At 46.7% G+C, this 13928-nt stretch overlaps 1 protein-coding gene across 8 annotated transcripts in view; it reads left to right on the top strand.

Annotated features, from left to right (window-relative positions):
• REEP1 (receptor accessory protein 1) overlaps positions 1-13928 on the top strand; it is a 137870-nt gene that overhangs the window by 104578 nt on the left and 19364 nt on the right. For 5 of the 8 annotated variants that reach the window (XM_010862220.1, XM_010862215.1, XM_010862214.1 and 2 more), the window contains one exon: positions 7426-7611. The exons of 2 other annotated variants lie outside the window; for them this stretch is intronic. In XM_010862220.1, the coding sequence (XP_010860522.1) occupies positions 7426-7611 (186 nt within the window). The remainder of the gene's footprint in view (positions 1-7425; positions 7612-13928) is intronic. One more of the 8 variants, XM_010862217.1, reaches the window with a different exon arrangement.

Genomic DNA, 13928 nt, shown 5'->3' with positions numbered 1-13928 from the left:
TAAGCAAAATACATTCTCACATGAGAAACCATAGTGAGAAAAAAACAATTGAGCAAGAGTTTTAGTGACTCTCTCTGGCTCTGCCCGTGTGTCTATCCACACAAACTGTACTCTTTTCTTCCTAATAAACACTTTTCACTAAAGAAAAAAAAGAAAAAAATTTAAGACTGTGAGATATCCAGGCCCCCTCATTCCCCTTGACATTTGAACTATATCCTCTGTCTCTTCCATCTGCCCAGTTCTCCGGCCTGGTAAACCAGTCTTGTGTTTTACTTGTCTCATAACTTGGAAAATAATGCCATTTTACTTCCCCTGGAGATCCTATCCCAGAACAGTTTCAGCGGCGCCAATAATGTTATTAGAGTCACCTGTTCAAGACAACTGCTCTCAGTAAAGCTGGCACTCTGTGTGCAAGGGATGCTTCTGCCCCAGATTGCCTGTGGGTTCTTCCCTCCCTGCTGCTGCTGCTGCTGCTGCTAAGTCGCTTCAGTTGTGTCTGACTCTGTGCGACCCCATAGACAGCAGCCCACTAGGCTCCTCTGTCCTTGGGATTCTCCAGGCAAGAATACTGGAGTGGGTTGCCATTGCCTTCTCTTCCCTCCCTAGAATCGGATATTTCCTGTTAGTTTGTGAGCTCCTGGTGATAAGTGGCTCTGGTTTCTTTTCCCTTGTTTCTCATTAGGAAAAAACCAACACTAAAAGCCAAACTGCCATCTTGTTTGTTGTTTTACACTTATTAAACCTCGTTAATTGATCTGAAGAATAAACTTTTTGAGGCCTCCAATCTTCTGTCCAAAATGATAGCCACTTGCCACCTGTGGCTACTTAAATTATTTGAAATTAAGTAAGTTTTAATATTCAATTCCTCAGTCTTCACTAACCCCCTTTTAAGTCCTCGGCAGCCAGTGTGGCTAGTGTCTGATGCAGGGATAGGATGCTCCACCTTCACAGAAAGTTCTCCTGGACAGCACTGCACCAGGAACTCTGTTATGCCTCTTGGGTTCTCCTTTGCCTTATTTCCATCTTCCTGCCTACAGTGCTCTGCTTTAACCAAGGCCCCTTCGTCCCTCACCTGCCCAGCCCTTTGGGCCTTTGTTATATGAGGTGTACCAGGAAAAGAGGGGGATGGAGACTCAGCCTACAGCATTGCCCATGGTGGAACTTCTGCTTCTTCACCTTCTCCCCTGGTCCAGCCTTGCGTTCACACTTTGCTCACTTGTCAGGCAAAGCTCAGGCACTTTGCCTACAATTATGGTCAGAGGCCACCAGGGTATAGCCAAGCCTTGGTTATAGCCCTAGTATCCAAATAGCTAGGCACAGTCACAGAGAGATAAATTACAGTGTCTTCCCACTCATTGGAAAAAAAAAAAAAAATTCACCTTCTTTTTTGCTTTAAAAATAAACTCTATGAAACAATTCACCATAATTTAAAAAAAAAGTTGTCTGCCTCCAATCCTTATTTTTTAATCCATCATTGCTTTATCTGAAAATCTTGCTTGAATAAAATGCTGCTTTCAAATGATCATGGAACTTTATTTTTGGAACCAGAAGCTAATTCTGGAAAGTTCATAAGCCTAGTGTTTTGAGATTTCTGACCAGATTGGAGTTGTTTGCCTTTTTTTTTTTTCCTAGCAAAAACCCAAAAGACAAAAAAAAAATAACCTACCTGTTTACAGTCTGTCAGATTAATTATAATTAATCAGGTTTAATTATAATTAACCCATTTAATTAATTATATCAATTAAATATTGATTTTCTTTTTATAACATCTCCCTATATCCACTCATGCTTGGAAGGCATGCTTTCCAAGGAAGACGAAAAGACAGCTGGCCCATCCAGGTTCCCGTGTCTCCCTTGTGTGGCTTCACACCCTCGTGTCCGCCAAACCCAGGGACTCCAGGAAGCTTCGTGCTTGTCCCTTCACCCCTCAGAGCAACATTTCCCAGCCTCTGTGCTCACTTACGTCAGGTTAGCCCTCTTTCTGTTTCAGCCAAGGACTGTGTGACATAAAATCAATGTTTAGAATTCACTACGGCAACCGTTTAAACAACAAGATTATCTAAACTGTATGGACAACCCACTGAAAAAATTTGGAAGTATTCCCTGCCCTCTAGTCTCCCCAACAAATCAGCCTGCACTGGAGCTTGTTTCCAAAACAAGCTGAAACAGAACCAAGCAAACCTTGTTCACTGTGGTTCTGCCACACTCGCCTTTGTTACCTAACGCCCTTTCTCTCTGGATTTCTATTTGGAATCCACTCTGGTGGATTAACACAAGCAAGAGACTCAGCCTCACAAGTCGGTGGGCCGGCGCTCGGGAAGAGTTACTGATCTGATGTCACTTGCCCCACCTCTGTTCCAAGTTGGCCTATGGGGATGATGGTGCTGGATGCACCAAGGGTCACAGTGGAAGAAGAGATGCCCGTGTGCCTCTGAGGACCACTCTGAGCGTGGTTTAACCTAGGAGGTCTGAGAAACCACTTTTAGGATCACCATGAGTGGCTGTGGCAATGGCACCACAGCCTCCGTGGAGGAGGATGGTCGCCTCCTCCTCCTCGACGCTCGTCTCTACCATCTCCCTCACCCGATCAGCCCTTTGAGGCCTTTATATAAGGTTCACCGGGAAAACAGGGGTATAAAGACTCAACTTACAGCACTGCCCATGATGGAGCTTTTGTTTCTCCATCTTCTCCCCTGGTCCAGGCCCGCTTTCACACTTTGCTGACTTGCCAGCCAAAGCTCAGGCAATTTGCCTGCAATTATGATCAGCGGCTATATGTCTCTCCCTGCCCCCTCCCCTAGCTCCCTTGTGTTGGGATTCTCCAGGACCCCAGCTTGCTCCTGTAACCCCCAGAGCCACCTCATCCTTTTCTTCGCCTTCAGCTGTCACCTGATGCTCCTGGCTCCCAAATCAGCTCCTCTCCCAGGTCTCAAGTCCAGCATTACTGGTTCTCTGAACATCTCCCTCTTTCCTGGTCATTAGTACCAGGTACCTAACTCCAAATCTACCCCTCCTCTTGTGTCCCAACTTTCTGATGATAATGAAATCACCATCCTCTCTGGTCCCCAAGCTCTAAATCTTAGTCATCTTTGATGCTCTTCCTTCCTCTGACTTACTCTTCAAGACCTGCCCATCTGACATCCCTATCTTCCTTCCTTCCTTCCTTCCTCCCTTCCTCCCTTCCTCCCTTCCTTGCCCTCTTCCCATCACCCTCCCTTCTAGCTTGGACTACTGCAGTAGCCACTCAAGTGTTACTGCCACTGTCCCTGCTTGAGGCCTGTGCATTCCTGTACTGATCCCTGCCTTCCTGTCTAGTTGCTCCTGGCTCTTGTACTGTGTTTACAGCGCCACCTCCTGTGCTGGTCTAGCAATAGCAACTCCATATGGTGTTCCTGGTGGCTCAGATGGTAAAGACCCTGCCTACAATGTGGGAGATCTAGGTTTGATCCTTGGGTTGGGAAGATCCCCTGGAGAAGGGAATGGCTACCCATTCCAGTGTTCTTGCCTGGAGAATTCCATGGACAGAGGAGTCTGGCAGACTACGGTTCATGGAGTTGCAAAGAGTCGGACATGACTGAGTGATTAACATGCTATTTCTAGAGTTTTCTCTTTCCTACCTCTTCTGATGCTGATTCTTCATCTGCCTCTGTTCCCAACTGTTTGAAATCCTATCCACCCTTCAGAATCAAGAGCCGCATCCTCCACAGCTGCCTCCTCAGATTCCTGGTGAAACCAGTCTCTCACTTCATGGCCCCCAGTGGCTCTCTTGCCGTCATTTGTAGCCATGTCTTGTCTGCATCCCTACCAGTTACACAGTAAATAGTAGAGGAATGAAGGACGATTGTACCTATTTTTAGCTGTCACAGCCAGAAGAGCAATGCTTAGTATCAAGTGTGGGCTTTGAAAATAAGCAGACCCAGGTTGGAAATCCCAGCTCCAAGACTTTACTTGTGGTCCAGTGGTTAGGATTTCTTGCTTCTTTCTGATACAGGGAGTGTGGGTTCAATCCCTGGTCAAGGGACTAATGTCCCACATGCTGTGAGGGGAAAAAAAAAAAAACCCAACAAACCTCAGTTCCTCCACTTGCTATTGCATCTCTGTGAGCCTCAGTCTCTTCATTTGCAAAATGGGCATGATGATGGTTTCTGCCGCAAAATAGTCATGAGGTGATGTCCACAGAGACTTCTTAGGATGCAGAGCTCATGTGGAGGCTGCCTGTTGGTCACTCCTCCTGTGTCCGTTTACACCCTGAGGTTGATCATGATCTTCACTCACTGATGAACCAAATAAAAGAAACAAGTCCAACACTGGCATCACGTGACTTACAATCCCGCCTTTCCTCTGGATGCGGTAGCGTGAGCACAGCTGGGCATTGCCTGTGCTCCGTCCACCTTGCCTGTGCTGTGTGGCCCTGGGAGAGACACTCCCCATCCCTGGGCTTCAGGTCCCTCTTAACTCTGGGGTCGACTTCTGCCACCTGTTCAGCCTCAAGGCGGGCAGTGCCTGGGCAGCAGCTTCTGTACAACACATGAGCCCCTGCCCCCACTCCCCCACTGAGAGAGAGAAGAATGCCACCCTGTGAGTGATGAGAACAGGAGCCTTAGATGCCGCCGTCCGTAGCCCCTCACTGCACAGGGGAGAACACGGAGACCCTAGTGCCAAGTAGCTGCCGAGGCCTCACAGACGCTAGGGGCCTGGCTGGGCTGAGAGTGAGACTCTAGTTGCCAGTCGCTTGTTCCTGCATCACTCCAGACACCCCCACAGCCCCCTCCCCTCCACACACACCAGACCAATGCTTCCTTAACCATGTTCTGCTTGGATCTCACCCCCTGGCCAGGATGACCCAGTGGTGAGGGCCTGAGAGATGCCAGTCTGCCACTGAGAATTTTAGAACCAACCCTGGGTACTTCTAAGGTTGTCTGTCAGCTCTTCAGGCAAGGCTTGGGCCACACTTAAATGCTGGGCAGTGGGTCACAAGTTACCTTAAGATACTAAAGATAGGGACTTTTCGGGTGGTCCAGTGGTTAAGAGTTCACCAGCCAATGAAGGGGACATGGGTTCAAGTCCTTGGTCCAGGAGGATCCCACATACCGCAAGGCAACTGAGCCTGCATGCTGCCACTACTGAAGATCATGTACACAGAGCCTGTGCTCTTTAACAAGAGAGGCCACCACAATAAGAAGCCTGAGTACCGCCACTCGAGAGTAGCCCTGCCTAGCCACAACTAGAGAGAGCCTGAGTACAACAATGATGACCCAGCTCAGCCAAAGATAAGTGAATTAATTAAATTTTTAAAAAGACACTAAAGATAGATTCTCTAAAGCTTTATCACTGTGTCCTAATTGGTTTTTCATTCACTAAGTCGTGTTCAACTCTGTGACCTCATGGACTGCAGCACACCAGGCTTTTCCTGTCCTTCACTATCTCCTGGAGTTTGCTCAAACTCATGTCCATTGAGGCAATGATGCCATTCAACCATTTCATCCTCTGTTGCCCCTTTCTCCTCCTTCCCTCAGTCTTCCCCAGCATCAGAGTCTTTTCCAATGAGTCGGCTCTTCCCATCCAGTGGCCAACATATTAGAGCTTCAGCATCAGTCCTTCCAATGAATATTCAGGATTGATTTCCTTTAGGGTGGACTGGTTTGATCTCCTTGCTGTCCAGGGGACTTAAAGAGTCTTCTCCAGCACCACAATGTCCTAATATAACATTGCAAATCAACTATACTTAAATAAAAAGAAAGAAAAAAGAAATTAGATCCTGGAACAGGGATCTGCCTCACACAAAGCTCCCACAGGGTCCCGTCTCTCCAAGGACCAGATAGGGCTTCTGGCTGGGTCTCAGTGGTGGCCTTCTGCATGTGAGGGCTGGGACAGCTGGAGTCCTTCCTGGTGACCCTGAAAGCCCATCACCTGAGTGATGGCCTGGCTCAGAGGACCAGGCCCAGCTCTGGTTTACACGGATTCTGCTCATTCATGCACTGTCGTTATCCTGCACAATGTCCTCATTTCCCATCCCGCTCCTCACCTCCTCAGCAGATACTGTGGGCACCTCAGATTTTTTTTTTAATGTGGACCATTTTTTAAAGTTTTTATTGAGTTTGTTACAATATTTCTGTACAATTTGTTACAAAATGTTTCTGTTTTATGTTTTGGTTTTTTGGCCATGAGGTATGTGGGATCTTAGCTACCTGACCAGGGATGGAACCTGCACCCCCAGCTGTAGAAGCTTGGAGTCTTAACCATTGGACCAGCAGGGAAGTCCCGCTCTTCAGTCTTCCCTGCAGACATCCATGTGCCTGGCTCCAACTTGAGAAAGAAAGGCAGAGCACACACCAGGGGCCATTCTCCGTGTGGGCCACACAGTATGTCTGGAATGTTCTCATGACTCTTAAGTGTTAGTCACTCAGCCATGTCTGACTCTGTGACCCCTTGGACTGTAGCCTACCAGGCTCCTCTGTCCATGGGGATTCTCCAGGCAAGAATACTGGAGTGGGTTGCCATTCCCTTCTCCAGGGGATCTTTCCAACCCAGGGATCAAACTCGTGTCTCCTGCAATGCAGGCAGATTCTTTACCATCTGAGCCTCCATGGAAGTGACTCTAAAATCCCGCTTTATCCACTTGGGTCACCACTCAGAAACCATCAGTGGCACTCTCATCGAAGTCCAGGTTTAGACAAAGTACAGTTTTTCCAGACTTACCTCCAGCTGCTCATCAGGCACCTGAGCCCCTTCTTTGATTGGTTCAATCTCAGTTTCCCAAATCAGGTTTTCCTCTCTGACGCCTTGGCTCCGACAACTCTCCAGCCGCAATATCCCTGCTCTCCCTTTCTGATGGTGCAGCCCTCGTCTCTAACTCCAGTCTGAACTCTTGGACAAGGCCTCTCTGGGTGTTGCTGCCAACACTGCTCTCTTTCTCTCTGTGCCTCCTCTCCCTTTCTGATGGTGCAGCCCTCGTCTCTAACTCCAGTCTGAACTCTTGGACGAGGCCTCTCTGGGTGTCCCTGCCAGCACTGCTCTCGTTCTCTCTGGGCCTCGAACGTCTGTCATGTGTTCTGTCATCCATCCTTTGCTGACTTGTTTGTGTTTGTGTCTTGATGCCTGGCCAGTCTGTGAGGCCCTTAGGAGCAGGAAAATGTTAGTTGCTCAATTGTGTCTGACTCTCTGAGACCCCGTGGACTGTAGCTTGCCAGGCTCCTCTGTCCGTGGGATTCTCCAGGCAAGAATAGTGGAAGCAGGAACCGTGTCATGATTCATATTCATGTTTTCCTCCACCGGGCTTCCCTCAGAGCTTCAGGAACACTATCAGCATTGGTGGTGAATGAAGGAATATGAGTGAATGAGTGAGAGTCTGAGGCCAGGGCAACAGAATGGTGCCTATTTCATAGGCTTGGTGCCCATGGCTTTTTTTCTTTTCCCCTTTATCAGGTGGCTCGACTTTTTCCCTTTGTCTCCTCTTTGGACCTCAGAGAAGGGCAGGTAACCCCGTTGAGAGGTGTGACTAACTTCGAACTGATCCAGTCGGGGAGAGAGGCCAGTAGCCACCTCTGCCTACCAGCCCATGGTCTGGATCCAAGCCCGGTGTCTCTCCCGCCGACACCCGTGTGTGTACATGTGCGTTAATCCCAGAGCCGGGGTCAGCCTCCTCCCAGAGCCTCTCATTGTGTTAACGTGGTGGCATCTAACATGCGATTAACTTATTTGTTTTTGTTTGTTTGTTTGTTTGATGCCTGGAGAGTGAATTGGGTTTGATGATCGATGCTGCCGTTGATGCAATGGTGGGAAGGATTCTCTTTCTCTTTTGTGTGTTAACCCACTTCTGTGGCAGAAACGGAGGCCCCTGCCTTCATCAAGCATGCTGAGAAGGAGCCTGCTCGGGCTTGGTGTGGAGCATGTGTAGCTGTAGAGGCAACTGTGTCAGGGAGGTGGGTACCCCATGGGAATCTAGAAGGAAGCACTCACGCTCTTTGAATCACCAGTGGGAACTGTGGTTACTGCTGGTGGCTTTGTTATCAACTGACTGACTCACTGAAGCCCTCTGACTTTATTCTCATTGTCATCAGTCACAGGCCTTAGATACGGTGCGAGGTGAGGTGTGCTACTTTATGCCCTGCTGCAGCCCCCAGTGGGATTCCTGGTGTCCCTTCCCCACTGTGTCCCTCTGGAAAAGGGGACCTCCTCAAGGGCCTGCAGCCAGACTTAGTGACTGTGTTGAATCGGGGCTCTGTGGGCCCTAATGGCAGGTCTTCTATTAGTGGTAAATTTTTTACTTAGAGTATCGGATTAGTAGAGGTCTGGTGGGTTTTCCCAGGAACACACTTGCTCCCCCGATTAAGAAAAGCATTAAAACAAAGAGAATTTGGTGTGTGTTTGCTACATGGATTTCTTATTCCTTACAAATTAGGGGGAGAATTAGGAATTAAAGATCTCAGATTCCCAACACTGTTAATCATTTATACTCCAATAAAAAAATAAAAAAATCTTTTAAATTTAAAAAGAAATTACAATACATGTCAAGTATAAATATGTACGTGAAAGTACTTGTAAGCCCCTAAGGCTCATATCTTGAATCCATCTATAAAATTAGAAAAATATAGTAATGGAGTGCAAATGGAGGGACTTCCCTGGTGGTCCAGTGGTTAAGAATCCACCTTGCAATGCAGGGGACTTGGGTTTGATCCCTGATTGGATAACTAAGATCCCACAGGCCACAGGGCAACTAAGCCCATGCACCACCACTAGAGTCCGAGTGCTGCAGTGGAAGATCCGGAATGACGTGAGGAAGATTGGACACAGTCAAATAAATAAATTAAATAAATGTAAAAATACAAGTGGAAAAAAATACATCAATAAAACTGGAACACACACACACACAAATAAAGATCTCGGATTAATAGAAAATTCAGTGACATGGTTCAGTTTTCTGGGTTTTAGCCAGGAAAAAAAAAAATTAATCAGTAATAGGTTTCCCTTCCTTGCCCCCAACATAGTTCTGTGGGATTTCTGGTATTTTAAAGAGTTGAGAGAGCCACTGGGCCACATGGTATCAGCGTGCCAGGAAAAAAGCAAGGTTGAGTCTGTTCAGACAAACAGCATATAAACAAGCAGCTGCAACAGGGCTGGGTAGACCGTGCTTATAATACGGTGGGAGATAAAGAGCTCAAAGTAGGACAGAATACAAATAGGAGATTCGTTTTCATGGAAGGCTGACTACATCTCCCTTTCTGGTCCCGTGATACTGGGCTGCAGGGAGGTTCTTCCAGGGGTGAGATGCCGAAGGCAGTACAGACCTGCAGTGTGACAGTCCTGGGGCAGGTGCTCACAGTGTGCCTGAAGCAGGCTGACCTTGGCTCATGAAAGGGCTCCAGACTTCCCAGCTTTTCCTCTGGTTCATATTCTGAACCTGGTGTTGGCTGGGAAGGAAACTGATACAAGAATTTAAAGACACACACACCAGAATTTTATTTACCTTTCCTCAGAATTACCTTGGGAGGCCCAACATTTACTCTAGAGATTTTCAAATTACTCTGGAAAGTCTTAGGGTTGCAATCTGAGCCACATAATCAACTGTAGAGGAGAAGGCCATAGATTCTCGAAGTTAAAATTCTCCAGTTGGGAATTCCAGAAGGGAATCTTACTCAGTCCTTTAACTTCCCAGTGAGGTTGCAAGGCTGAGCGGGACCAAGTTGTTGGGTCGGGGTCCCCCAAGCAGAGTTGAGACGGAGCTCTAAAGGCTGGAGAGTGAATACATGGCCACTTCTGGAGAAACCACTTCTTCCTCCTCTTTTCTCATTTGTTTTAAACAATCCCATGTTATTTTTTTGGTCTAGATGGCATTTGTCAGCATCATGCAAGCCTCATATTTACAGATTGGGGTCCGCAGGGTGGTCATGGAAGAGTGCTGTGGGTGTTACTGGAAATGCAACGTAAGGATTTATTACGTTAGAGGTGATACGTGTTCATTGTACACAATTCTAAAAGTACAAAAGAGGGCATCAGGTGAAAAGCCAGTCTTACTCCTCTGCTCCCACCCTCCTCTGGCACTGTTGTTTTTTTTTTTTTTTTAAGATGTATTTATTGTATTTTTTGGCTGTGGTGGGTCTTCACTGCTGTACTTGGGCTTTCTGTAGTTGCGGTGAGTGGGGGCTACTCTTCACTTGTAGCTACTCTTCATTTGTTGTGTGTGGGCTCCCTATTGCTGAGCAGGGCTCTAGGTACACAGACGTCAGTCGTTGCAGTGCGCGGGCTCAGTAGCTGTGGCACAGAGTCTTAGTTGCTCTGAGGCATGTGGGATCTTCCTGGACCAGGGATCGAACCAGTGTCCCTTGCATTGCAAGGTGGATTCTTAACCACTGAATCACTGGCGAACCCTGACACAGTTGTTTTAAAAGAAATCCTGTAATGGGACTTACCTGTGGTTAAGTGGTCCAGTGATTAAGAGTCCACCTACCAATGCAGAGAACTCGAGTTCAGTTCTTGGTGGGGGAACTAAGATCACGTGTGCCATGGGGTAACTAAGTCCCCGTGCCACAGCTAGAGAGACGTTCACGAGCTGTAACTAAGACCTGATGCAGCCAAAAATAATAAATAAATAAATATTTTAAAAATCAATAAGTAAAAGAAACCCTGTGACCTTTCAGCAGGCACTTTCACAAATGTAATTGTTGGGCCATTAACATGGTATAACTGGGGCTTCCCGGGTGGCTCATTCGGTAAAGAATCTGCCCACAATGAGGGAGACACGGGTTTGATCCCTGGGTCGGGAAGATCCCTGGAGAAGGGAATGGCAACCCACTCCAGTATTCTTGCCTAGAGAATCCCATGGACAGAGGAGCCTGGCGGGCTACAGCCCATGGGGTCGCAAAGAGTCGGACATGACTGAGCAACTGACACACACACACACCAAGGAACTCCTCTACTTCTACTTATTAAAGTGACTCTTTTGGAGTCTTTAGATTTTTTCTGCGTGTCACTTGCATTCATGCAGTAAAGGGAAGCTATAGACACAACAAACTGGTTGGAGGCTTTCTAAGCTTCCTTTGAATCACTTATCAGTATCCGTACATGATGAAGCCACATCACTTTTTGTGCTCTCCCGAGTGCTAGTGACGCAGATATTTTGTCTCTGAGATTTTCATCCATGTCGCTGTTTCCCATTCTGCCACTTTCTGCATCTTACTAGAAGGTGTCAGTTGAATGTGTTTTAAATAACCTGGGCTCATAATCCTTCTTCCAGTAGGTCTTGGTTTGTTAACAGTGAACAGTCTCGAGTTTCCTTTGTCTGGTCCTGCCTTCAGGAATAATGACCGAGTGCATTCGTGTGTAAGCAGTGACAACAAGAATAAAGCAAACAATCGTATGACTCACCCTAATTTCAGAGGTGAGAAAAATATGTCTTATAATTGATGAGCATCATTCACAAGGAGTCTAGGAGTAAGCGGACACTGTCAGTATCCCGGTGTCTTAGAGATGCCAAGGCTCCGGGTGAATGTCTTGGTGAGTCTTTTTGTCACAAGGTAGCAGTTCCCACACTCAAAGGCAGAAAGCAAGAAGCAGGGTCAGGCCTTTCTCCTTCTGCATGTCAGACAGAGGAAATATCTCTCCCAGAAATCCCTTAGCAGGTTTCCCCTTACCTCCCATTGTCCAGAACTGTATCATATGGCCATGCGTAGTAGATAGGAGGGAGTTTGCGAAATCTGTTTTTTCTCACCATTTTGAGAATGGGATTGGGGATGACTTTTGGATGGTCAGTTAACAGTCTGTCTCACTGTGGTCAAATGCATTTGGAGTTTTCTCATTTTTTAATTTATATTTTATTTATTAATTTGTTTTTGGCCACACTGTGTGGCATGTGGGATTTTAGTTCCCCGACCAGGGATCGAACCCACACTCCCTATATCAGAAGCATAGAATCTTAACTACTGTACCACCAGGGAAGACCCTGATCTTTCTGTTTTTTATTTCAGCAGCAACTTGTATGTCTCAGGTAGCTAGAGTAATATGTTATCATCATCATAGTTGACATTTTGGGACCACTTACTACACACTGGGCTCTGTCATGGACAGTTTATGCCATCATCCCATTATTATGAGATTATATTATTCCTCCCCATCCTCCTGCCACATGGATGCTGTTCTACAGATGACAGGTTGAGGTCATCCAGCAGTAAGTGATAGGACTGAATCCAGGCCTGACTCTAGAGCTGTGGTTTCTTTATTTATTATTGGAGTATAATTGCTCTACAATGTTATGTTTCTGCTGTATGATGAAGTGAATCAGCTACATGAATACATATATGCCTTCCTTCTTGCACCTCCCTTCCACTGACCCCCTCCCACCCCTCTAGGTTGTCACAGAGCTCCAAACTGAGCTCCCTGTGCCATACAGCAGGTCCCCACTAGCTATCTACTTTACACATGTAGTGTCAGTCGCATAGTTGTGTCCAGTTCTTTGGGACCCCATGGACTGTAGCCCACCAGGCTCGTCTGTCCATGGGATGCTCCAGGCAAGAATACTGGAGTGGGTGGCCATTCCCTTTTCCAGGGGATTGTCCTGACCCAGGGATCAAACCTGGGTCTCCTGCATTGTGGGCAGATTCTTTACTGCCTGAGTTCCCAGGGAATATACACATGGTAGTGTATATATGGCAATCCAAATCTCCCAACTTGTCCCGACCTCCCCTTCCCCCTCTGTGTTCACATGTCCATTCTCTACCTCTGTGTGGTTCTTAATCTTCATTTTCTGTAGCTTCTGCTATGGCACTTCTGAATGGTTATTTGTCCATTTGTCTTTTTACATTTTGTCAGAAATCGAGCTATATTTTTGGTACTTCCTAGTAACACCTAGTACAGTGTCTTGCCCATAGCCAATCCTTGATAAATCTTTCTGAAATAGATAAAGGAATAAATGGAAGAATGAATGAAAGAGCAAATTTATAAGTAGTTTTCCTGAATGTTAACCTAATATTGAATTACTCCATTTATAATTATCAGAATATTTCCTCCCTCTTTTCAGGATCAGTTTTTGTTCTTTAGTCTTGTTTCTTCTAAATTCTAGATGTCATCATGAATGTTTCTGAGTAGAAATATCATGGGTCATTGACTGATGGATTTGGAGGGGTTTATACTGGGCAGCCGGTCCTGCCCTCATTTTCTTGGCAAAGGCTACCCAGCTGTCATATCTGGTAGGTTAAGCCTCACACCCCTTGCCCGCCATCGTCCCAGGGCAATGTCGGAGGCAACCAGGACAATTTCTGCCTTTTTCTTATGTGCATGCGTGCTAAGGTGTTTCAGTCATGTCCGGCTCTTTGCAAATCTATGGACCATAGCCCACCAGACTCCTTTGTCCATGGGATTCTCCAAGCAAAAATACTCCAGTATTGCCATGCCCTCCTCCAGGGGATCTTCCCAACCCAGATCAAACCCATATGTCTTATGTCTCCTGAATTGGCAGGAGGGTTCTTTACCACTAGAGCTACGTGGAAAGCCCACCTTTTTCATATAATGCCCTCCAAATACCCTTTGCCTGGATTTCATATTCTAATTGTATATGTATTTGATTACTTAAATAGTTTTCTTTGTGTTGTTGTTAGTTTCCAGGAGACATTGCAGCACACGGGATCTTTCTTTGTGGCACATGGACTCTCTAGTTCTTATGCACACACTAGTTGCTGTTGCGGGGGCTTAGTTGCTCTGCCATGTATAAAATCTTAGTTCCCCCACCAGAGATGGAACCCGCGTCCCCTGCATTACAAGACAGATTCATAATCACTGAACCACCAGGGAAGTCTGCCTGTCACGTCTTGTTCCAGGTCCCAACCCAATCCTCAATAACCCCAGTATCCTACCAGCCCCTCCCACTTCAGGTTTCCTTTTCTGCAAACAGGAGTCTGTCCTCCAGCCCCCAAGGTGCACCTAAGACAACGCCATCG

Source organism: Bison bison, unplaced genomic scaffold (genome assembly GCF_000754665.1).
Source record: "Bison bison bison isolate TAMUID 2011002044 unplaced genomic scaffold, Bison_UMD1.0 scf7180017864480, whole genome shotgun sequence".
NCBI lineage: Eukaryota > Metazoa > Chordata > Mammalia > Artiodactyla > Bovidae > Bison > Bison bison.
This window is presented reverse-complemented; position numbering and strand designations above follow the sequence as displayed.